The 24,654-nt window shown below is 47.4% G+C and overlaps 1 protein-coding gene across 2 annotated transcripts in view; it reads right to left on the bottom strand.

Annotated features, from left to right (window-relative positions):
* TCERG1L (transcription elongation regulator 1 like) overlaps positions 1-24,654 on the bottom strand; it is a 67,395-nt gene that overhangs the window by 36,834 nt on the left and 5,907 nt on the right. For both annotated transcript variants that reach the window (XM_084525852.1, XM_084525851.1), the window contains exon 4: positions 15,679-15,867. In XM_084525852.1, the coding sequence (XP_084381978.1) occupies positions 15,679-15,867 (189 nt within the window). The remainder of the gene's footprint in view (positions 1-15,678; positions 15,868-24,654) is intronic.

Here is a 24,654-nt window from a genome sequence, read left to right on the forward strand (position 1 = left end):
GGAGAAAGTACTTTGACAAATTACAAACCTGGCAAAGTATTTACAGATAATTTGTTTCTCTTCTGAACCCGGAGTTAAATGTATAGCAAGGTGGGAAACGAAATCATACGTGCCCTTGCAGGGCTGAGAGGAAATATAAATGAGGGAATAATTCAAGTGGTTTGTTTCCCACCCATTAATTTCTAATTTGATCTCCTTTACACCTCACTGGACATGCCAGAAGAGAAATATGACAAAATGTATTTATTAAACACGTATCCAAGCTGTGTCTGTGGGACAGCTTCTATCCTAGGAACCCACACTCTGGCTTTTAAACAACTTACTGCTTTTGCTTTGCAAAGCCACGCACGCCGTGGCAGTGGAGCAGCACCCCGGTGTGCCTGTCCCAGATGCAGGAGCCAGAGGTGACCCCAGCAGTTTGGGTTTGGAACCCAAACCCAGCGGGCAGCGTGCCCCCACCTCCATTTTACAACTAAGATTTTTCAACCAGTAATGCAATAATTGCTTTTTAAACGCTTTAAATTTAAAACTAAAATCACTCAGATTGGACAGAAAGGCAGCAAGTTAAGGGAGTAGTAAATGGAGAGGAGAATGAACTCGGATGTGTTTTGTTTCATCCTCAGGTGGGAGAAGGGAGGGCTGGAAATCTCTGCAGGTACAAGGGTCACATTCACCTCGTGCCCAGTACAGAAAGTCTCCTCTGCCCTCATGTCCCCATGTCACCGCCGCAGAGAGCATCGCCCGGTGCTGCCAGGCACAGTGGGTCCGTGGGGATGGACGGAGGCACTCCTGGTGGGGCCGTGCTCCACAGCCTTACCTATCTCTGCTTCCTTTTACTGGGAACAATTGGAGATTCAACTGCCTGGTTGTAGAGCACATCATGAGAGGAGCCGTTCTGGGGCTGAGAGAAGAACAAACAGTTTTTTGTTTGATAATCTGAATTACTCGCAGCTGCTCGGAAGCACTCAGGGAATCCCGAGACATGAATCACAGGTCGGGCTGCCTTTTTTTTTTTCCTTAGTATTTTTTTGAAATTAAGCTGTAACAGATAAAACAAGTGACTGGCGACGGAAGACGCCTCTCAGCACCCTCTGGAGCCTGACCCCAGAAGCACATTTATTTGGGATAAAACTGCCCCTGAGCGAGGCCCCCAGAAGCACACCTCCACCACCCCGCGGGGCAGCTCCCCTGTGACTGGGGCGAGCTGTGGTCATGGGCTGAAAGCTTCCCATGGAGCAGCTCCGGGTTCTGCTGCTGGGGCTGTCTGAAGGAAAGTCCTTGAAGGTTTTTTTATTTTTTATTTTTATATATATTTTCTAGCTATGTTTTCATTGTCAGAGAAGCACTGACTGAGGCTGAACTGGTTCAGTTTTCTTTAAAAAAATGTGCACAAAATGGAAAAAAGAGCATGATGAGGTGCGAAGAGAAACTTATAAAAACTAAAAAAAATTGAGTTTGTGATTTTCATTTGTGCGCAATTATCACTTGTTCCCTTAAAGATAAAAGTCAAAAATAAATTATCGTGTCAAAAAGTTGGCAAGCTGGGCGTCCAGATCAGTTTCAGATAATTAAATGAGATGCATTTTGGAGCAGAGCCAAATCCCGATAATATGGCAATTACTTACTTAGAGCCCAGTCAAGATCATATAACACTTTCCTCCCGCGTCTTCATTACTGTCTTGCTTTAAACTCCTCTGTTAAATTATCTCGAGAGCTCACAGAAAAGCAAAACCACGGCTTTCACCAAGCTCCTTGGTAACAACGGGTCGGTGTCACCCATCCCTGGCCCTGCAGGGAAGCCGCAAGGCGCTGCTGGGTGGCTCGCCCGAGCACCAGCAGCCCGAGCGGGGACACCCCGGGGTCCCGGCGGTCCCCCCAGCCCTGCCCACGCAGGAGGCACTGGGACGAGGCCTCCCCTCCCCTCTTGTTCCCTCCTGTCCCCTCTTCCCCTCCCAGCCCCTCTGCAGAGGCACGGGACAGGATCTTCACATCTCTGAAAACCCTTCAGGCTGCCCCGCAGGACTGCGAATCACAAAACCACTCTACGCTGGGTAATTTTCATTCACTGTGATTTTAACAGGACAATTGATTCCTAGCAAAGAAGAGAAAATACGATTTCATCTCGTTTTATGCAAGCAGGTATTTACAAGATACAAATCACAACGACAGCACGGCCGCAAATATTAGATTTCAGCCTGCATTAGGCTGGCATTGTTTTAAATTACTTTTCTTCCACTAAAGTTTATCTGAGAAATTTCTTCCTCCAAAATGATCCCTACTGCTGTCAAACACACACTGCACACATGCCAAGATGTTAATTTGAGGGAAAGGAGAGGAAAATCAGCCCTTTTACGCTGGTGATGAGACGTTTAGCAAGCGACTGCTGCTCTCCCCCTTGGGCTCCCCATCACCCCAAGCCCTGCAGGGCGTTCGCACCACTTGCACTCCAAGCGGCTTCACTCATTTTGAGTGAAAATTCACACATTTGCATAGGCAGACACTGAGCTGCACCAACTCCCCCCAGCCAGGTCCCTGCTGTCCGTCAGCTCCGAGCAGGGAACAGGAGCTGGGTAAAGACCAACACCGAGCAGACCCCTGACATATTTTGTTCCTCCCAGAAAAGCTGCTCTCGAGAAAATAACACGAGGCTATAACTTTGTGAGGCGTGGATTGTAGGAGGACACAGCCTGACCGTGCCATGCTCCGAGGAAAACGCCAGCACGTGCTGGAGAAACCTCCAAAAAGCCTGGGCAGAAGGCACCACGGCTGCAGGAGTGCCACGGCAGCACCCGACCTTGCCCCATACTTTAATTAAGCAGAGACCAAAACATTTCTGCGAAATCCCGAGGGTGTATTTGTGCATCTTTGGGTTAGCAGAGGGCCTTCCCACAGCCCAGCCCTGCGGGTGGGCAGGCAGAGGGATGAGTTTTGGCCTTTCTGCTGCTCCTCACACCTCCTCCTCTCGTGAGGCTGCTTCCCAGAGGGAACAGCTCTGGGGGCAGAGCCCCAGGCCCAGCAGTGCTCCCGACACGGGGCGAGCCGGGCCGGCCGCACCGCAGCGCCCAGAGCCCCGCCAGGCACCGCGGGGAGCCCCCAGCACCCTCCCGCGCCGCAGCGCTGCCACTTGTCAGTCAGAAGCCGCTAATTGCAGCCCGTTAAACCTCTAATTGCTTTTTGAGAAAGCCTCGCTGCTGCACATGGGCAGGCGGAGGCTTCTCGATTGGAAAGATTTCCCGGAGGAATCGTTCTGAGATGGGTTTTTGGCCTCCTCATTTCTCGCCTTTCAGGGGACAGAGGCTCTGCACCCCGCTGTGCTCCGCACCCTTTTCTATTTCCTATTTTTCTAATATTTTTCTGATTCTTTTTTCTAATTTTCTGCACCCTTTCTCTCATTCAAGGCAAACAGCACACCCCAGCAGACATCCAGCTTCTGGGCCACTGCAGGCGGGTTCCTTGCCCGAAGCCCTGCAGAGAGGGTTCCCCACGGCCACCAGTCCTTGTCCTGCCCCTCGGGGCTCGGATGGTCCCGAACAGGAACCGCCAAAAAGAGGCGCCCGTAAAATTTCAACTCCAGGACCGGTCTTGATTTATTTAGTTACAGGGTTTTTAACCACCATTTAAAGTATGCTTCCTAACAGCTACATACATCAAGTGTGAAATTAGATTCCCTGCTCTCGCTTTCATTAATTAACTCCCTGAATCTCTTCCAGTCAGCGCAGACTGCGCACCATCCAGGGCACAGCTCCGGCTCCAGCTCTGCGTTTGCCGAGTTAGCTCCTCTTCCCCCAAACAGGAGAGCTGCCTTTGCCAACAAAGATTTCTTCTAAGCACCAAACCATAACCAAAGCTGCCCTAGCACCAACTTACCCGTTTTGCCTTATTAAAACCTGGCCGTGTTCCTTCTGCCCAAACGCTGTCATCAGAAGGGCGCAGAGGTGTGCACCCAGCTCTGCCTGCTGTAAGGGGGGAGGCAGCTTCACTTTATCAAGGTGGTGCTGCTAGAACTATCCCAAAAGCTTGCACGCCTAAGAGCTGGGTGCCAACCCTAACGTGACAACGTTTGAGGCAGTCTGACACCCGATCTCCAACTCTTTGGCCAAAACCAGACAAACAGCCAAAACATTTTTGGAAGTTCTGTCCTGGTCAGCCCGGCACGGTGCTGGTGTTCCTCTGCCTTCCAAGCGCCACAACTGAAGTTCATTTCCATGCAGTGCATTAGGACTCATCTTCGTTTGCATTTCCACAAGCAGTATGAACTCACTGCCACATCATAATTAAATTAATTCCTGTAATGCCCTCGGGTGCGTGCGGCCAGCAGCGCGTGTTTGCAGAGGAGATGTACACAGCGTTATTGAATCGCTCCACGGCGAGCAGCAGCAGGACAGTTATCTTTATCCTTTTCAAAGCGATTACAGCCTTCTAAAACCAAGCAGCCCAGTGAATACGATCCTCTGGAAAGCAAACAACATGCTAATACAGAAAAAAAATCAAACATTGCCACTCTCCCAGCAAAACCATCTTTGCCTACGGTAACCAGCGTGAGCCTGCTAGCCAGCACAAGAGCGAGGCCATGGTGCTCGTGCCACACCACACAGAAAGTCAAACCACTCGTTTGAGAGACGTGAATGAAATCAGGGTGCTTATTTGGTGTGATTTACAAAGCCCACAGAATTACAGCATCCTCTGGATTTACCGGGAAAACAAGCCGTGCACGAAGTGAAGCCGAGCCTTCCTGCTCACTTAAAATACATAAAAATATGGTTCCCCCAATGTGCACAGACATTTCCTCGGGGGAAGGCTTACAGCACCAGGACCGAGACAGCCCGCTACCAGCATTTTAATTACTTACTGATATTTAAAATAACGTATTTATTAAGATTGATATGCAAATCTCCGTAATTTAAACATACCTGAATTCCCTGCTGTAGACTTCTTAAAGATTATTTCCCCTTAATTCCCACTCACAAAGGTCACACTCGGGACATTACTGTTTTACTCCTCAGTAAGACACAAATGAGACGTGACTGATGGCTGAGGAGCGGCATTTGAGCCCCTGTTTTGCTAGCAGTGGTTCGTGTGCGTGTCGAGGACACGCAGCTCAGCCACCGAGCTCGTTTCAGGCAGCGCTGGTCCTGCTGCCTGGCAGAGCACAGCGCTCACCCTCTGCTGAACAAAAAAAAAAGTTAGCGTGAGATTTGCCACGATCCAACAACACCTCACCTGCTAAGCTGCCACACAGAGGGACTTTCTCACCCAAGGACCATGACATCAGGTACCGAGCAGATGGTTTTTGGGGTTATCCGTGTGCACGGGGGGACAGAGCCCCCTGTGCCACCCCCCAGAGCACAGGCACCAGCGAGAGCCTGGCCCCTGGGCACAGAGCAGCCCCTGGGCTTTACCCTCATTCCTCTGCCACTCTGCCTCTGCTTGCCACGCTGATGGAAGGCCTCCATTTATCTTTATTTTCCCTCTGAAAGCAGCCTGGCCCTCTTTCAAGAGGCAGCCAGACCCCTTCTCCTTTCCTGCCAGGAGAGGAAGCTGTAAACCTACATCTGCCCCAAATACACATGGGGGAAGCTGGAGGCACAGGGGCTGCAGAGGGGTGGGGAATGGCTCATAGGGCTCCTGCTCCATCCTGGGCATCACATCCCCATTGCTTCCTTGCTCACGGGTGCTGCTGGGCAGCACGATGCCACGTGCTAGAGAAGGACACCTCGGTGCCGTGCCCCTCTGTGCTGCCCATCCCCAACCCCAGCACCGGGGAGGCCCCCGTAGGCACCAGGCAGTGGCTGCTCTCCAGTGCACCCCTGTGGGGTGACGCTGCTCGTTAATACATTCACATCTGCACCACGTTTATCATCTATTTCCAGTCATATGAAAACCAACTCCAGCATAAAATTTCAATCTTGCAGTTTAATAGGATGTAATTCTGAAAGAATACAGCGAGTTGCGCGGCAGCAAACCTCCGAACTCCAGCTTGCTGGCTGTCAGAGCGAAGTAATTATTTCTGCATGAACTAATCTTTTGTGTTTTGGAGAAAAAATCTTCAAATACTTATTTCTGGGAGGATTTGAGCTATAAATTAGTTTGGGAATTTTAAAATCAGTAACACAGGAACCAGAAATGTGATTCCATCTTTTTTTTCCCCATTCCTTACACGCTTGTGCAAGGAGGGTGTTTGAGCCAAGCTTTACAATGACTGGTTCTTGAAACTAGTGGGGAAGTTGACACGATGCAGTGCCTGGCAGGGTTTGGTGTGTTTTTTTCATTTCTGGAAAGCACAGAGGGCTGGTTAAACCACTGCCTGCTCCTTCAGGTGATCCCCAGAGCAGTACCAAGCCAGGCGGCCTCTCCTTTTTCCTGCCGTTTGCTTCCAGCCCATGGGCAAACATCAGCGCAGCTCCTGGGGAGCCTTCAGCTGAGCAGCTCTCACCCCAGCTCCTCACCCCGTGTTTTTGGGGCTGGGTGACATCTGCCCTCGCTTCGCATCACTCCGCAGGGTTGGGGTCCAGCAGAGCAGCCGCCGCAGACACAGCCTGCCCTGTGCTGGCGATGGATTTTGCAATTCCAGCCCAGCCCTTTATCCAAATAATCCGTGCTTGGTTTCTGTGCAGGGCCAGCAGCAGCCCTTCCCCCGGCGGGGCTGCCAGAACTCCTGCCTTGTTTGCAGAAACATCATCAGCTCACTCCGAATGCGATCAACAGAACTAAATTTGCAATAAAATCAATGAAATTCTATTTAGCTGCTCCAGGGAAGCACCTATGGCACGCTTAAGAGCGTGGAATTTAATTAATTTTCCTTATTTATATTCTGGCCAACAAGCCAAGATTCATTTTACCTCGTTAGATTTATTTACACATATATTGGGGCCAGACTGAGAAACGCAAGTCACCCAGAGACCATCCACGGGGCTCCTCACTTCAGCTGAAGCAGCCGTGGAAATCGCTCAGCATTTCTTTCCCACCGCCGAAGAGGCTGAACGGGCAGAGCTGTTTGACTGGATAAAAGAAAGAGGTTTCTGTATGGTGATTAATATAAAAAAAATAATTTCCCGTGTAGGCCATAACGAGCATCTTCTACAAGAAGGAAGCAAACTCTGCAGATTCTGAGCAGCAGCTGCAGGAGGCACGGGATGCCTGCCTGCCTTCCTCCTCCCGGGCTGTTTCTGCACCAGGTTTACCCACCAGCCAGACCGGGCTCGGTATCACAGATTCAGATTAAAAGTTAAGAGCATGCAGGGTCAGATCCCCGCTACAGCTTCCTTTCACAATGTCAAAACAAGCCAACAAAATTGGCTGCAAAAATGGCGAAAACCAATAATAAAGAAAAAAAGCGAGCTTCTCTCTGATAAGTTAAAATTTTCTCTGGTGAAATCCAAAGCAGCATCACTCCTCAGCACCTTCCCATCGTTTACATGGAGCTCAGCAAAACGTGCTCCTTCGCCGTGCTCTGGGATCCCGAGCGAGCAGCAGCCCCGCGTCACCACACCCTGGGCTATTTGGCACCACAGCAGCTTTGCATCCTGACTTTATTAAGCCCTGAAAACGCAGACGGAGTTCCAAATGGTTTAATTGCATACATAAATTTCAGGGAACAACACCAGCAGTCACCAAAACGATTTGTTCCCTCAGCTGATGTAAGCCCCACGAACACCACCAGTAATTCTTGTCCACACGTCTCCTCCTGAGGGGGGCAAGCTAACGCCTGCCTTCCCCAAACCATCCCATTATCCTGGCACAGCCTATTTCTTCATTTCAGTCAATTTGTTGTTTAATTTGTTTGTTTGTTTGTTTGTTTGTTTTCTCCAAAGACTCCTGCTACTCTGACAATATATGAAGTTTGGATACGAGACTGCTCTAAGCAACAGAAACTAAATGGCAGTCTGCAGCGGGGAAAAAAATGTGGAGCAGGAAGATCCTTTATGGAAAGGTGTCCCAGGGTGCAAAAAGATGCCTCGTGCTGCTGATGAGGAGGAGCTGAACGGACCCACACGGGCACTGAAGTGTGAGAGCAGGGCTACAGAGCACAGGGGTGCAGAACTCAGCGCCTCGGGAGGAGACGGGAGGTGGAAGAGCCAAGGGCTCAAGGGTGCAGCGCAGCACAGGGAGCAGTGAGAAATACAGGCACTGCTTCCTCACCTGCCTTGTCCTTCCTCTTTTTGATATTAGTGCTCATCTCTCAAGTACCAGCAGCGATAACCGCCTAGGTCTGCGGCTTATTTGTCTCTTGAACGGGGAAGGAAACACCCCGCAGGTATTTTGGCAGAGTAGCTGCTGTTGCTAACACACGGAATCTGATTTCAGCTCCCTGCAGCAGCGTACCAGCACTGTTCAAAGGGAAAAAAAAAACTACTACTTGTTTTAACAAGTAGTTAAACAGAGTAAATTAAGTCCGACTTTTATGACATTTACCAAGCAAACAGCTGGGCATGAATGGAAGGATTTGGGTTGTTTGCCTTTTCTAACTAGGACATGAAATATTTAATTAGGATTTTGCTATTGTCAACACCCTGATGGCACGCTGGGGACACTGAGCCCATTCTGCCCGGTGTGCCCGCTGCCCCTGGGCACGGGGATCCTGCAAGAGACGGATGGAGCCCCGCAGAGGTACGGCCCCTGCATGGAGTGTCTCTGTCCCACCAGGGCACCCTGCCTTCTGCCTGCTCTTAGTCACGTCAGTGCTATTCCAGAAATTATTCCAGAAATCCCCAGCTCTGTCTGCAGGCTAACTGAACTGTGATCCAGAAAGCCAGTCCAGATCTGTCCGTCCCCTCAGTTGCATCAATAAGTGTCCCCTGACTGACTTCATTTCTCAGTGGGGATGGTGTGGGAAACTTCAGAAACAAAGCCCTGCCTGACACCTCCCTGCAGCGTTACCTCTGTGATCCCTCTGCACCAGCCGCACCGTGCTGGCCCACCAAAACCAGGCTGCATTTCCACAAAGAATCACCGTCAGGACAATCACCCAGCTGCTGGAGGAGCCTTCACTGGGCAGCTGAGCGCTTCAGCGTTCAGCAGGGATTTGCTGTCCAGCAGCAGGAGAAAATTGGTATTTAAATGTGATCCCTGGCACGATTCTAGCTCCGAAAACCGCTGTACGTGCGCGCCTTCCTTCGCATGTGCCAACACAGATATAAAACCGAGAGGTAATTTTATGCTGAATATTAGGTCGAGTAGGAAGTTATCACTTTAATAACTATAAACATTCATTTGCTTGCTTCGTTACACAGCATTAAAGCTGGGCAGATCATTTACAACGAGCTTGTTAGAACTACTCAGTATTCAGAGTCGAGCTCGGTTTTACTGCTAGACACAGGACACCCAGAAATGAGGAGGGGAAAAAAGCTTCCCAAGGATATTAATGCCAAATGTTTGTTGGGAATGTTTGGATTTGCTCCTGATTTTCCATAAATGTTACCTCTTGCTCACCTGCCATCTATGAATTCCAGGAATGTCTGGGCCAGGCACTCACAGCTAACAAATGCAGAAGGAAAATTGCCACCATGTGAATTATCATCGTGTTTCCTGGGGAAAAGGAAAGAGCCACCACCAAAGCCCAGACCAGCAGAGCCCAGAGAAGCTGTCTGAATGCCAGACATGTACAAGTTTGTGTTTGTTTGTTTTTTAATTATTTTTGTAATTCCTGATTTTGTAGTTGCACCAGAGGCTGGATAAAGCCCCCCCGCAGTGAAACACCGACTGCTGCGGTCCAACACCGGCTCAGCTCTGCTGCCACGTGGCTCTGGGTAGCTTCAAGGCACCAGAGGGCTGACCTTACTCCTTAATTAACATCCAGACAAAATAATTGCTACAGACAGGCAGTACCTAGCCCTGCCATTCAGTCTCACAGAGGAGCAGGACGTGAGGATGGCACAGCTGTAACTGCACTGCCTCTCCCCCAGCACTCCGCATAGCCAGCGCCTCTCTTGGCTGTGAAGAAGCTGGTTTTTCCCCCCAAAACACCATTAAAATAATTGAGTAATTGTTGTTATGAAAACGTGTTTTGTATCAGCAGAATTTGCTAATGAAGCAAGCTGACAGACACATGAAAGAGCATGTAGAAAAACCCTGGCACTCAGAGGTGTTTTGAACATATAATGACGCTTGGCCGTTAAGTTACTGATAGGAAAAATACTTAGTCACTTCCCAGCTGTTCTGTGGCAGGGTAAAACATTACATTTAAACCATTAAATAATTCTGAAAGGAAGAGAACAGGTGGTAAATGGCTCCTATGGCAGATGGTGCCTTTTTTAATATTTGTACTCGCTGCTAATTTAGAGAGTCCATAACCACACACTCCTACCTTACCTTTCCCATTTGAATAATTAACAAATTGTATGTGAAGAAACAAATACCCCAGCTCCTAATACAGTAGCCATAAGAAAGGCATTAGAGATTGCCAGATATCGTATACCTGAAGCACCACACAATTTGAAATCTGGAAGTTTCTTGGATTTTGGTTTGGTGGTGGTGTTTTGTTTTTTTTTTTTGCTTGCTTGTTTTAAGAGAGTCCTCTTCAAAGGCTTGGCTTGATACTGCTGGAAAATTAAGTTCCCTCTTTACCAGCAGAGCAAATAAGTAGGAAGATACAGCACAGATAGCTGTGTAGCTGTATCTCCACAAGCTCCTGTTTAGTCTTTATGTTAGATCTGGCACAAAACCCAAGCTAACAGCAAGGGTGACATTACATGGAACATTTTCCCTAGCACATGTAGGAGCAGAACCACCAACAGATGAAAAAGGAAAAAAGGAAGAAATAAACCTAAAACTGAGCTCCAATCGCATTTCTGGACCTTTCTGAGTTTTAGCTGATTGATCTTAAACCACTTCCCCTGTGCTCAGCAGAACCGAGCAGCTCACCAAGCACTGTGCCCACTTCTCACTACACCATGCTACTGAGTGGCTCCATCCTCAGCTACCCGAGTTTTATCCTGTCAAACAAACCCACACAGACAACCCAGACACCCCTGCTGCGGGCATCTGGAGGAGAAGCAAAGAGCAAGGGGCTTGGCTGAGCCAGGGCCCCCCCGGCAGCACCAGCGTGTAGCTGGCGACCTGACTCCCAACCTAAGGCGGGATGTTGGCCACCAGCAGGTTCTGCTGCAGCTCCCTTTCCCCACCAGGCTTCAAGCTTAGCAGTGCTTGAAGGAAGCAAAGCAGTGATTTAATCACACCAGGAGTCCCTAATTACAGCTTCAGCTGCTTTCAGGAGCCAGTCGAGGCACAGCCTTCTGGATATTCCTCACTAGAAGGCAGCTAAGGCACTATTTTACCAGCTTGCTCTACAGAAATGTGCGGTACCTGCCTTATGCTGGTTCTTCCCAGCCTAAAAGCAGGAACTCTGCCCTGGCCGAGACACCCAAGGGCAGGCTGTGGCTGAGCGTATGGGAGACTAGACAAAGGCCCTGATAACTAGAGAAAATTGAAGAGTTTAGCTTTGTTTAAAAATATCAAGGGGAAAAAAAAAAAGAACTTTTGTCAACAAAAATGGCACCAAAACAAGCATGCTCAGCTTGTAGTAGGGAAATGCTAACATTATCTTTGAATTCTACGTTCTGGCAGACAGCAAACAGAGCAATGCATCTGGCAGCTGTACAGATTCCTCGCATTTGTTTCATAAACTGCCCACCACTGGGCTCATCTGGACTGGCTTGAGATCAGCAATTTCAACACAAGAAGGGCCGAAGAGGAGAAAAACTGGAAATCGAGTCTGCCAGACACCAGTTCTCATGTGCAAAGATTTCAGGTATCACACTGCCACAGAAACCTACCCAGCCACTGCCTGGGACAAAGCTCTGTGACTTTCCCAAGGTACCTCCACACCATATATATAAATTCTAAATATATTTTTTTAAAAAAAGGAGAGAGGAACACCGGAATGAGAAGTTCCAGAAGCAGCAGCACCAGCCCCTGGGGCTGAATGCTTTGTGTTCCCCCAGCACTGTGCTCCAGAAGCTCCAGGAGCCCTCCTGGGGGAGGCTGGCGCAGTGCAGGACCGGGACGCCCCCAGCACCCCATTACCAACGGGGCCTCACCTGTGGGGCTGGCGGGGAGCAGCACAGCTGGGCTGGAAACCTCCCTAGAAATAGATACTCAGTCAATTATAGGCTTATTGATCGAACAAACTGCAGTGACTGGAAATACAATGTACACGTGGCGGTGTAACACCCACCTCCGGAGTAATCCATTCGCGGCCGATAGCGAAGCGCTCCGCTCAGCCTGACACCAAGCTACGAGCAGGTTTAACACAGGAATAATTTAACCTTCTGCTTTGTTCCTTAAGTTCATTCATACCACCAGAACGTCGCCTCACATGCTTTAGACAAGGAGAACATGGGAAGTTCATTAATTACCACGTTACTTTATAAATCATACATGAAACAAGAAAAATGCGGCTGCCCCAGGGCCCGCAGATTATGTGCTCTCAAAGATTTATTTTTCTGGGAGAACTGTAAGTCATCCCTAATAAACGTCAACACGCTGATGTTTTTAACGGAAAGGCAGACAGGGTTACAAAGTACGCTATGCACTTGGGATTATCTGTAAATTAAATTACTCTTTCTTGAGGCTTTCCCGGTCATTACCTCACAGGGCAATGCAGACATTTATTTTTGACAGCAGAGAGCCGCCTTTGGCCAGCTGACCATTTCTGCCCTGGAAGTTAAATCCAGCTGCACCACCTTGACTGTGGGGTATTTCAGAGGAGATCGGGGGCAGCTGCAGCACGCACAGCAGAGCTTATTTCTAACGCTTCTGCAAAGCTTTTCGCCAGCGTGTCTCTTTGCCTTTTCACTCATGCCTATCCAAACTCTGATTCATTCATTAGCATTTATGAACACACACACACACGTATTTATTTATTTAATCAGGTCGCTGTGTCTGTATTTATGGACCTGGTCAGCCAGCGCTGCCCCATCCTCAGAGCCACCCCGGCCCCAAGGGCAGACATCAATCCACAACACGCCGAGCGCGGCACAAGTTCAGGAAGCTTTTCATCAAGCTCATGTTGACAAAGATAATTTAAAATGAACACCTTAGAGTCCTCTTTACTGCAAGCACAATAAAAAGGAATTTCATAAAAATGTTTTATGTAAGCCTTTGCAAAGGAAATAGCCATCCCTCCAGAGATGATGATTAATAGAGAAAAATGGTTAGCTGAATCTCCAGTTTATTTTGTATGTACTGGGCATTTCCAAGCTTTCTTTTCTAAAAAGCTACTATATATTCTGTAGGAGAACACACCCAGAAGTGTGTGGTTTACTGAGAAAGATTGATAATAGGATGATTGCTCAGGCACTCAAAGCATGATAGTTGATAGCCTATCACACACTCATTCGAAAGGAAAGCAACAATTATCATGGCCTGACATGTTTATCATTGCAGCGCTGAGCCAGTTATCTGCACGGCAGAGCTCCACGATATTAGAATATTCTATCACGCCTAACACAACTCACGCAGGGCTCGCTACTGCAGCTGTAAATCACAAGTCCTGCGACTGCTTCTTCCAAGAGCGCCCGAGCATCTCAATTCAAGCAGGAACACAGCTGGCATCCACATTTGGTTTTCGGCATGGAAGAAGAACGATTTTCTTCCCCTCTGGATTCTCCTCCAAGATGCTCGCTTGCAAAGAGGCACGATAATCTCTGTGGGTCAAATAACTCTGTGGGAAGTGCCACCAGCTCTGCCAACCCCCTGCCCTAGAGAAGGACCCCAGCTGCCTGGCTTCCCTGCCCCTAATTCCAGGCCTGGGCCCCGCTACCCAGTGCTGGAGCAGCCAGGTGACAGTGTGCTCCCCTGGACGATGACTGAAGTCTTTCTGCATATCTTGTAGGTGACCCAGGGACAGGGATTCGGGCAGGTGCTGCCTCGTTCATGAGCTCTGCCTCTTCCTCCTGCTCCCACGATGGGCCTGCTTCGGAGTGGCCTGCCTCGTCCTCTTCTTCCTCCTTCCCCTTCTTAGTCACGTTTCTTCTTTTAATAAGAGACCTGGTTTCACATCCACTGCTTCTCCTCGAGTACAGTGATGGCTGATACCAGCACAGGTTGGCCCTGGTTCAGCTGTAGGGCCTGAACCAAACGTCCAGGCCCAGAGGCATTTGCCTCCTCTTGACGGAGCCGAACAGTCCTGAGAGCATCTGACGGGCACAGCCAGCCCCAGGGCAGATCAGGGCAGACCTTTCTAGAACATTCTATCATCTTTTTAGGATCCCGCATTTGTTCAGGGCTGAATTCCAAAGCCATGGGAGGCGACAATCCCAATAAATACCTGCCCACGTCCTCCCACACACCTTGCCACCCGCTGCCGTCCTGCCTCGGGGCAGATCTCCGGGTGGCATTCTTAAATAGTTGGTTAACCTCACACAAAGCTGCAAACACAGGCAGGAGGCATGGCAACAGGACCGTGCTAGTCTGAACAACCCACAGATATTAAAATCTGGTCAGATCTGTTGTTATCCCAACCCACAGCCACCCAAAGGGCTGCTGTGGTTTAGCCTGGAGGCAGCTCAGCGCCACAGCCACTCGCTCACACCCCCACGGGGATGGGGCGGGAACCAGGGAACAGGGGGTGGGATAAAGGCACTTTAATGGGACAGAAAAGGAAGAGAAATAGATATGTAACATCTACCCAAAACAAGGGATGCACAACACAGTCGCTCCTCTCCCACCAGTCGGTGCCCGGTCAGACCCAGCAGCGGCAGCTCCCCCAGACAGCCACCCCATAGTCCTTGTCCCACACCACACCACACAGCAGGGAACCCCCCTTTGGGCCCCTCAAACCAGGACAATATTCTGAAGAGAGTACAGCCCTGTCCTACAGTCTGACAGGCTTTATTCCGATGGGAACGTTTGCTCCTCAGGCTCCCTGAAGATAAACACTCTGCCGTACTTCCTCAGCAGTCATTTATCTGAGTGGTTCTAATGACTGCTCAACAGGAACAATAATCATGGAGATACATTGCTCATACAAAGATCTCATCTGAACAGCCAATATCGTAACTGCACACTTTCCCCAAATTTTAATCTCGCTGTATTTTGCTGTGGTACACTTCGAGCATCAAAAAAATGCAAAATGCACCAAAAATAAAATTTTAAACTTAACTGATATACTGTATTTCAAAAATATATACTTAAGCATTCAAAGAACAAATAGTTTCAAAAATTATCCCAAAGACTTAAATCAGACAGACTTCCACAGCAAGTTAGGGATGCCACAGTATCTCCCTGGGTATCATGTTCAGAAAGCTGTTAAGTGGTGTCACGCTAAGAAAATGATATTCCATGATATCTTGGGATATCTTGGGATATTCCATGATTCTGTTTCTAGCAGATACCTTTCAGCTGCCAACACCACAACCTGAGGATCTGTTGCAAAGGCTGAGTGCCACTAAGGCCGTGTTTTCTTATAGATGTGATAAAGGATGCAACTCAATTCGCATAATACCCATAAATGTCAAAGCACATCTAAAAACTACTAAGGCATAAGAGTTTTGAACTCACTATTACCACACTTTCAGAAAGCACCTCTAAACAGTACCAGAAAAAATAACTTGAATTCCAGAAAAACACTTGTAACCAGCAAATATTTCTCAGAGCACACAACAAGGCTCATACACGGAAGCCTCTCTCCGTTGCAAAGCATAATAAGCTGCTTCCTAATGCCAACAAGGGTAGCCTTACCTGGAAAAGGCGAAGTCAACACTGGAATTTTGATAGGTGAGAAGGTCAGCACGTGGCAGGGTTGGATGCTCGGAGGTGAAGGTCCTTGAGGGCCTTCAGACTCCACCGACATCATCGCCGCAGTGGCCGCTGCGGCCAACGCGAGGGTTTGATTGCTGCTGACCGGTTTAAGGCTATTCTGGCAACCACCTGTGGAAGAACGAGATACAACATTTTATTGTCAATTGGAAACCAGTGGATTTACGTCAGAATGGTTTCAGCATTTTGAGTTTTAACACAAGTTGGCACAACGACGTGGAACGTTCTCCACCTGGCTTCCACTACACGAGTCCACCTTCACGAGATGCTAGGCATTGAAAATACTTTAACACTGCTTTCGAAACCTTTGAGTTTTCTGCAAAAAGCACACATAATGGCACCATTTAAATATAAGTTTTACTTTATACAATGCCTTGTCCAAGGCTATGGGACTCGTGCAGCATCACAGGCACCAGAGCCCTTGCCCACCTCACTGCCATTATTCCAAGTCCGAGCCTGTGGTTAGTGCATTTTCAGATATTTAAACCCCATGCACGTGAACATACCACTATAACCTGGAGGGACAAAGCAGAGTAATATTGGGTGATACATAAGCTGTGCAGTTATTAAATTTAAATGAAAAAATCAATAATAAATGAAGTCAACAGGTTGAGTGTATCGACCGTATTTACTTCATCTGCCACGGCTTCACAGCTCTTCACGAACAGCCTGATTCTGACTTTTCCTAAATATAAGCCATCTGATTCCAAATCTGAATCTTTGTGTTGCCTGTTATATTCAGCATCCAATGTTAGTGCTACCTGCTGGACTGTTGTCCTGGTAGATGCCAGCAAATACCTGAGTTCTGCAAGTTTTATTTAATAGTAACATTCGCCTTGAAAACACGCCATGCAGAAAATTCTGATCATCTTACAGAGCAACTCTGAAGTTGTCCACCAAACGTAGGCTCAAATTCACTTTTGACTGTGTAAGATTTACCTTAAAGTCTAACAAGCTTAAGGGGTAGACCTTTAGAGCTCAATCTTGTCTAAGTATGCTAAATAAACAAGAAAATGAGTAGTAAAAAGTCTTAAGGAAAAAAACTAATTTGACAAACACCAGCTGTTACACCCTCTGTACTCAGCTATGTATTCAAAAATTAAGCAATCATTAGCTTATTATGTTATTTAGCAAATGTTTGCAGTTCATGTGGAAATCCTTCAGGCAGTAAGAGACAACTGTAGCTCTGCAAAAAAAAAAACAAAAAAAAAACACTATTTGCTCAGACACATCACAGCAGGCATTTCAGACATTTCCCAGATTTTTTGTACCTCTGCCTGGCCCCAGAGCACCCGCTGCCCACCAGGCATGGGCCCAGGACACATCAGAAGGTGCGAAGGCAGCTCGGCATCGTGCCTTGGGCAAGGAGGGTGCTGCCATGGTCGGAGGTGGTGGACGCACCCCCAGCAAGCCACAGTCCAGCTCTGGAGCACAGCTACCTCACCCAGGGTTTCAGATCCTCCTCTGCATTCACACACCTGAAACTTTTTGCATTTTAGCTGCCAAGTGCTGTTTTGCTCTCGGTTTGCACTGGGGGAGAAAAGTGGGTCAGTGTTTTGGAAGGAATATGTTTTGGTTACAGCTAATTGGGGCTCTTGAGGTTATCTATTGTGCTAACTTTTGGCAGCTTTGCTTCTAACTCTTCGTAATAATTATTGCCAACAAAATAAGCTCTCTCTCTTAGCAGAACAGAAGTCAATGTTCTCAGCAAGCACCACAGAAAAAATTCCATTATCGCTACTGCATTTGTCAATTCCAAGCAGAACCCATTTAAAATACCTGCACACGCACTAATAGGACAGGCATGCAGGCAAAAACACACACACTAACAAACAATATTAAAGGTTTAACCATTCAACCACCGATAGTTAAAAAATAGATTATTCTGCCAACGTCACAATGGAATCATCAACAATAGCAGTGTCCAGCTACTCCAGCCGTTTTACCAGTTTTCATGTTTCTTCACCTGAGAGCTAACACAGCACATGGGTGAGGTTAAACACCTCGCCCCCAAGAAATCTCACTCCCTGCTAATCCCAGCCAGCCTCAGGTGGGGAGAAAGAAATCAACAAAACGTCTTCCGTAACTCTTATGAAAATTAATGTTGCATGGAAAAATTACTTTCCTACTGGCTTCCTACAGGGTACACAAGCCGCAAGGTTGTTTACTTCTCAATTGATTCTTATTTTGGAGAAGATGCAAATCCCCCAAAGAGCCCAGGAAAGCAGCAAAATAACCGAAGTCTTCGCTGCTTGGACAGCCAAAGTCTTCTATGAGCACAGACGAGTAAAACTCTTGAAGTAGTAGAGTTAGCAGGGCTTCCTTATTAAAGTTTCATCAATTCCGTTATTAAAGTTTCATGAGTCAGCCGAAAGAGAAGTTTCGGTGATTTCCCTGCCTTTGATGAGGTTCTCTCCCCCTCTCTCCTACTAAATAATTCCATCAAGCAAGGACTACCCCTGTAATTGTTAATACTTGAGAGTACATCACCAGCAGGGTGCCTGGGGGTCATCAAGCCCATCTCTTCCTTTGCAGTCAACTGAGCAACCCATCTCAGCAATTTATCAGGCTCAAAGAAAAAATATGATTTCCAAAGCAAACTCCTATTGGAACCTGGCCCAGGACATCACTTCAGAGATCGGGATTTTCTTCTGCATTCGGCATAGCTGGAGAGAAGCAGCTCTGCTCAGGAACAAAGCCGATTCTGCTGGAAGCATTTCCAAAAAGTTCTGGGAAGGGTTTCTTAGAATCACACTTAATGACTTCATTTACTTGAATTTCAAGAGCCTAATGCTTTGCAAGTAATAGTAAAATACCATCACCAATATACACTTGAGGGGAAAAAAAAATAGCAATGGTTGTTTCTCCAGATCTGTTTACCCAAGGCACGCTGCATTCTGGGCAGTGTAACACCCACTCGGCTATTCTTCCCCAGGCTGCCGTCCCTGCTTCTCCAGCAAGCAGGCTAGGGGAGACATCTGAGATTTGTATGTGATGCTACTGGAGAGCAGCTGAAGCAGCAGTGAAGAGATTATTCAGAGACAGTTAAGCGAAGGTGGTGAAATGCAGTGAAGGCGACGGAACAGGGCAGCAAGCCCAGCACAGTGAGCAATGGGCCATCCCCAAATGTCTACCTGCACATATCCGTGTGGGACAGGGTCTACGCGCACAGGGGAGGAGCTGTATCTTTTGCACCTTCTCTTTTATTCGAGCACAGCATCATCTGCTTAAGTTTCTTAACCAAATCCAGTTCCCTGTTGATGTGGACGACCTATTTTCACGTGGTAGACCTGGGCCAGTTGGCTACAGACATCCAGGGACTGTAGGACAGCGGGCCTGGGCCAGGCTGCAGCACCCAGCGGGATGGAAGGGCACAGCAAAGCCCAGCTTTGGGCTATCAGCATGGTCCAACACATGAAAAACTGAATCAAGATTCTCTGCCTCAAAGAAAAAAAGAATAATTTAACAAGACAAAACTAAGTACTACTAATACTTGTGAGATATGAAGATCCACTCCTCTAAAAAAGGGTAATTTAATTCGAGACCTTCTCTTTTAGAAAAAACACATATATAGGCATGTGTTGTGCAAATTTACTGTACGTGTAATTTAATACATTTGAAATGACACTTGGCTAGATTGTCCTTCAGTCTGTTTCTTCAGTTCTGCCTACAGAACATCTTTCCCCCAAAAATGAGCATCTCCTGAAAGACCTAAATTAAAGAAATAAAAGAGGAGGAAAAAAATCAAACAGGTTAAAGACCTTTTTGAACTTTTTGGCTGTCATTGAAGAAAGAAAAATACATGAATGTATTTCCTTTTCACTTCTTTTAAGGACCTACTCAAATGCCTCTTTTTTGTTTGGTTGTTTTTGCTTTTTTCCCCTTTCAGTCCGTTAGCTCCTGCAAGGGCCCAACAAAGGCTCTGTAAGAGCTCTGTGGCTTTAGGAGAACCTCCTGCTGGCGAGGACAACTGGACACCAACTCAAACACTGACCTTGCTGCCTCTTCTTTTCCACCTGAAAGAACTGAAAGACAATTCTGACACAAATGGCGTTCCACATCAACGTGCTGAAGCATCTCTCTCCACATATGTGGATACCAAACGTATGGAGCCACACAACACAATTTCTATCAAAGCTTTCCAATTGCCAAAAATTTCAACCCTATGCAAATGATCTTTGGTAGTTTACAAAAAGAACACAAGGACTCGGTACTAGCAGAAAAAAATGCCAAGTACTGAGTAGCATCCTAAGGGATTTGTAATTCTTCCCATGTACATCTAAAGCAATAGGTATTTTGAAGGCTGTCAGCAGAGATGCATGTTACGAAAGTTGTATGAAATTAAATACCAATTAAACACAGGTTGGTTAAATACCTTCACCTGAGAGTCAGGGAAGTTAGTGACAGCGAGCTCTTAATCCTCACCCGCAGAGGGAGGTACACCATTTCTACTTCTTTTTAAACCAGATGTATTTTTTACTTTCCTCATAAAACTAATGATCACTAAGCAGCCTGACTGCCTTTACCCCTGTTTCTTTCAAGGCTCAAGCTACTTTCCCTCCTCCCAGCCCCGGCCACAGGCACCCCGCTGTTCTTTGGGCACCAGTACCCTGCTCAGTCCATCTGTTACTGAATTTGCTGCACCTACATAGGCACAATCCCGGCTACTATCTAAAAAAAATGAAGAAGTCTATCATTTGTGATTACAAAGACACTTCAGAAATGTTCGCTGAATCGCAGCTGATGCTGCCTAAACCAGCTGAAGGCTAGAAGAGGGAATTTTGCACAACACCACACCACCACCAGATGACTCCTCGGGTCTAGTCCACTGGCTGGGGACCTATTCTGCCGCACAGGGTTGCCACTTACCGCTCCAGCCTGGGGTTAATAAGTTCTGACAAGCATTAGAGCTGTCACAGAGAGCTCCCTGATGAGCTCTTGCTGGCAGCCAGGTGGGGAGCAGGGATGAAATGCTGGCGTGCAGCTCCGCACCCTGGTGTGCCCCATGGGTGTTCGCAGAGCAGCGCAGGGAGACGGTGCCCCCAAGGCACGGGGTGCAGAAGGGTGCCTGGGACACTCAGCTTCTTGCAACAGCTGTCATAAAACACTTAGCACTTCCTCTGAAGATGTGTGAAAAAACAACTCCAGAAGAAAGAACAAAGCGTTTCAAGTGTGAATTATTGTTTACTGTCCCTTATTCCCTTTCCCTTCATCTGCAGAGTCTTTAAGAGAAAAAAAGAGATAATAACGTCTGAGATGACAGCTCCTTAATAGACTTATTAGACTATTATCAGTATTAAAACTGACAACAACTGTCTTTTGATATGGAAAAAAAGAACGTAGTTCAAATGAGTTAAAGTGGCTGTCGCTGTCCCATCCTCCCTCCTGGAGGACGAGCCACAGAACAGGGGGAACAGGACAAGGAAAGGTGCACAGGGACTGCAGCTTCATGATATGGGTTAGTGGAGGACTGGTTAGTGTTAGGTCAGAGGTTGGACTGGGGGATCTGGGAGGTCTCTTCCAACCTAGATGAGTCTGGGATTCTGTGCCTCAGACCTCATCGCCACCCAGGGCCCTGCTGCTCCAGGCAGGCACAGCACTCACCTTGCCAGTTGCTCCAGGCCCTTTTGTGGACCAACAGCAGTGGTATCAGAGACTGCCCTGGCCAGCAGTGCAAGGCAGATGTTGAAACACAAGGTAAGATGACACAACAGGACAAAACGTGACAACTAATAATATTAATAAGTATCACCTTAATAATAAATATAGATACTTATCCTACCTCTAGATACATGTAACGATACTGACCAGTACGTGTAAGGAATGCACTCAGACCCTGAAATTGACAGCAACTGGGAAGATAAGTTACTCTTATTGTTTCATTCATCAGTGGGATTAAAAGGGTTTTTATTACAGACCGTTGGGATCAAACACTAGATATTGTCCTTTCTTGCTCCACTCAGGTCTCTACCACTGTAAAGATATTTTCTGGTACCATGGACTCAACAGGACTGATGCACTTTGGCAGACTAAGATGTCCTTCCAGTCCCATACTCCCCTCAGGAGTAAATTTAACTCTAAAGCGGATACATACAAACCACCCACTCAAGCTCAGTATACTTACTAGTAACAATAAAGCACTTTTTTGAACCTGTTTCTGTCAGTTCTGCCTGCCCCCTGCTCAGCAGGCCGGACTGTCACAGAGACATTGAGGCGCCAGACGATGGCTGGTGAGTGGGAAGGCCACGGCCTTGCTGAAGAGCACCGAGCTTCTTTTCATCAAGCACAAACATTTGGAAGGCCTACAGCACATAAATTTGTAATACCAGTATTTATTCTTGCAGAATTCAGGCTGTGGAGGATCTGCTGGCCCTGCTGCCTGAAGTGCACATGGCTCGAAATTTCAGGTGCTGAGCAGCTTGAAGCAGCGCTTATCGATCAATATCACGAAGCAATGGGTTGACTTAAATAGTATATTTATCCCAATACAAAGGAAAACATATTGATTTCCCTATCTTCTGAAGCCAAGAGGGAAGAAAAAAACATAGCCTTTTATGTGTGTTAGCTGGTATTGCACACGTCTGCCAGTAACAGCACCACTAATGGCTCACTTTTATGCCCACATGTAGTAAAGAGACCTGGCTCCTCACACACACTGACAGCCTCTGCAAAGCCCCAAGAGAGATGAATTTCTGTACAATGGGGTCTTGGGGCTGGGTAGGAAAACACGACGAGCAGGTCAGAACTACAAGCCTTTGTCATAAACATACAGCTTGTAGCCTTATTTACATGACGAGTGAAAGCCCATCTTACTGGTGCTAAGGTTTGGTCTTGGTTTGGGTAGGTAACACAAAGAGCCATAAAAACCACAAATTTCATTATATTTTTGTTTTGTTTATTGAGTGCCAGTGAAGTCAAGTATTCCCAAGGACTTCAGTGCTCTTCTCTGCAGCACCTGACCAGTCCAAAAATGCAGCAGGCTTTCGTGACATTTCGGCTCTTCCAGACCTCAGGTCTGCACCTGGCTTTCACAGCCGGGGTGTCCGCATCCCCCAGTCTGAACCCCGACACATTCTGCTGTGGGCTCAGCCCCCCCTCCAGCCAACTCTCCCCTCTCCAGTACCAGAGATGAAAAGAGCATCCAGGGGCATGCCGTGTCCCATCAGTGCCCATCTTTTCACAGCCTACTCAAAATAGAGGTTTTCTTTTTGTGCTTTTGCCAACACGGAAGCATGAGAAGAATAGCAAGATAAATATCTCCCAGCTTGCAGGCTTTGTACCGGATTCCTGGCATTAAAAGCCTCAAATCCAGCCTGGTTTAGAAACCAGGGAAGGTCAGAGGTCTTTTGTGTCACGTATTTCAAATTTGCTCAGAACCATACAACTTTTCAAAGTGAAATTGAGCAAATTTTTATATATAAAGGAATCACCTTCCTTTATAGATTTGTCTTCAATTTAAACTGAAATCATCTATCTGTATATGTACACAAATTCTAACACAGATACTTGCTGTGGCACTGGCTCAGTTCTGCAAAGGTTAGTGGGATTAGAAGAAAGAAAATGAATACTAATAGGAAGGATCAAATAATCCTAATCCACATGGGATCAGTAATGCTAAAGTAATTTTGTGAAATTATAAATGAACTCATCTTTCTGATATTTGTGATTGTCAATATCCATGGATGAAAGAGCAAAGTGACTGGTTTTGAGCAAAGAGACCCTGTTGAAGTGTAGGGGAAGGAAAGAAACTTTGACTTAGTGGAAAACACCTTCTGTTGAAAAATCTTTCCATAAAAAAAAAAAAAAAAATCTGCTTTAAAAAGACTAACTTCTGTCAAGGAGACCAACACAGTCTTCATTCCAGGTTAGATTGACCCCGATGAAAAAAATACTGAGAGCATTTTGTTAAAGATCAAAGCAATTAAAAGGCTTTCACTTCTTCAGTATCCACTCACAGCACTTAGTGCTCTGACTGACAAGGCTCCCGCAGGTTTCCCATCACATATTGTTCCACACACAACCTAGCAGCTACCGCTACAAAAGTCCATAGAATCACAGAACGGCTCGGGTTGGAAGGGACCTCAAGGATCTCCCAGTTCCAACCCCTGCCATGGGCAGGTTTGCCACCCTCTAGGTCAGGTTGCTGAGGGCCTCACCCAACCTGGTCCAGAACACCTCCAGGGATGGGGCAGCCACAGCTTCTCTGGGCAAGTACCAGGGCCAGTACAACACAAGACGTGTAAAAAACTGCAATTTATGTTGAAGTATGTTTAAAAAATCTGTTTGAGGACTGCCAAGTGTTTCAAAATGAAAACTGATGATGAAATGCCCGAGTTTACTCAGCTCTGAGCAAGATGTGCAGAAGGCAGCACCCAGGCTCCATTTACACTGAGGCTCCTGCAGACACCGCTTTCTCAAGGCTACCAAGTCCCCAAACTGTTGGGCTAGACCACTGCCCATAACACTCGCCCAGAAAGAAGTTTGAAAGCCTTTATTCAATCAGCCATCAGCAGCACTAACAGAAGCAATCTTCAGCTCTGGGCCCTCTCAGCACCGGCTGAGGACAGGACTTGGGTCAGGTACGGATGCCCAGGTCCCTCTGCAGGCCCAAGAATCTCCCTGCACAATCCCCGAGGCTGTCCACAGGTGCTCTGCTGGAAGCTACACAGTACTACAGCCCTCAGGAAGGAGATATTGTATTGCTGGTGCTGCCGGAGTGCCTGCATGCTGTCAGACACAGCACAAGACATTGTGTTAGTGGCATTGCTACAGAGCCAGGAAGCTTCCAGTCCCTACAGGATTTTGAGCTGTGTGATGTGGGACCGTGCCCATGGTCACAGGAGGCACTGCGCAGCTAACCTCACATTTCAGTCACCCTTCAGCGAGCAGAAGCCATAC

This window comes from Aythya ferina (assembly GCF_964211825.1).
Source record: "Aythya ferina genome assembly, chromosome: 7".
NCBI classification, from domain to species: domain Eukaryota; kingdom Metazoa; phylum Chordata; class Aves; order Anseriformes; family Anatidae; genus Aythya; species Aythya ferina.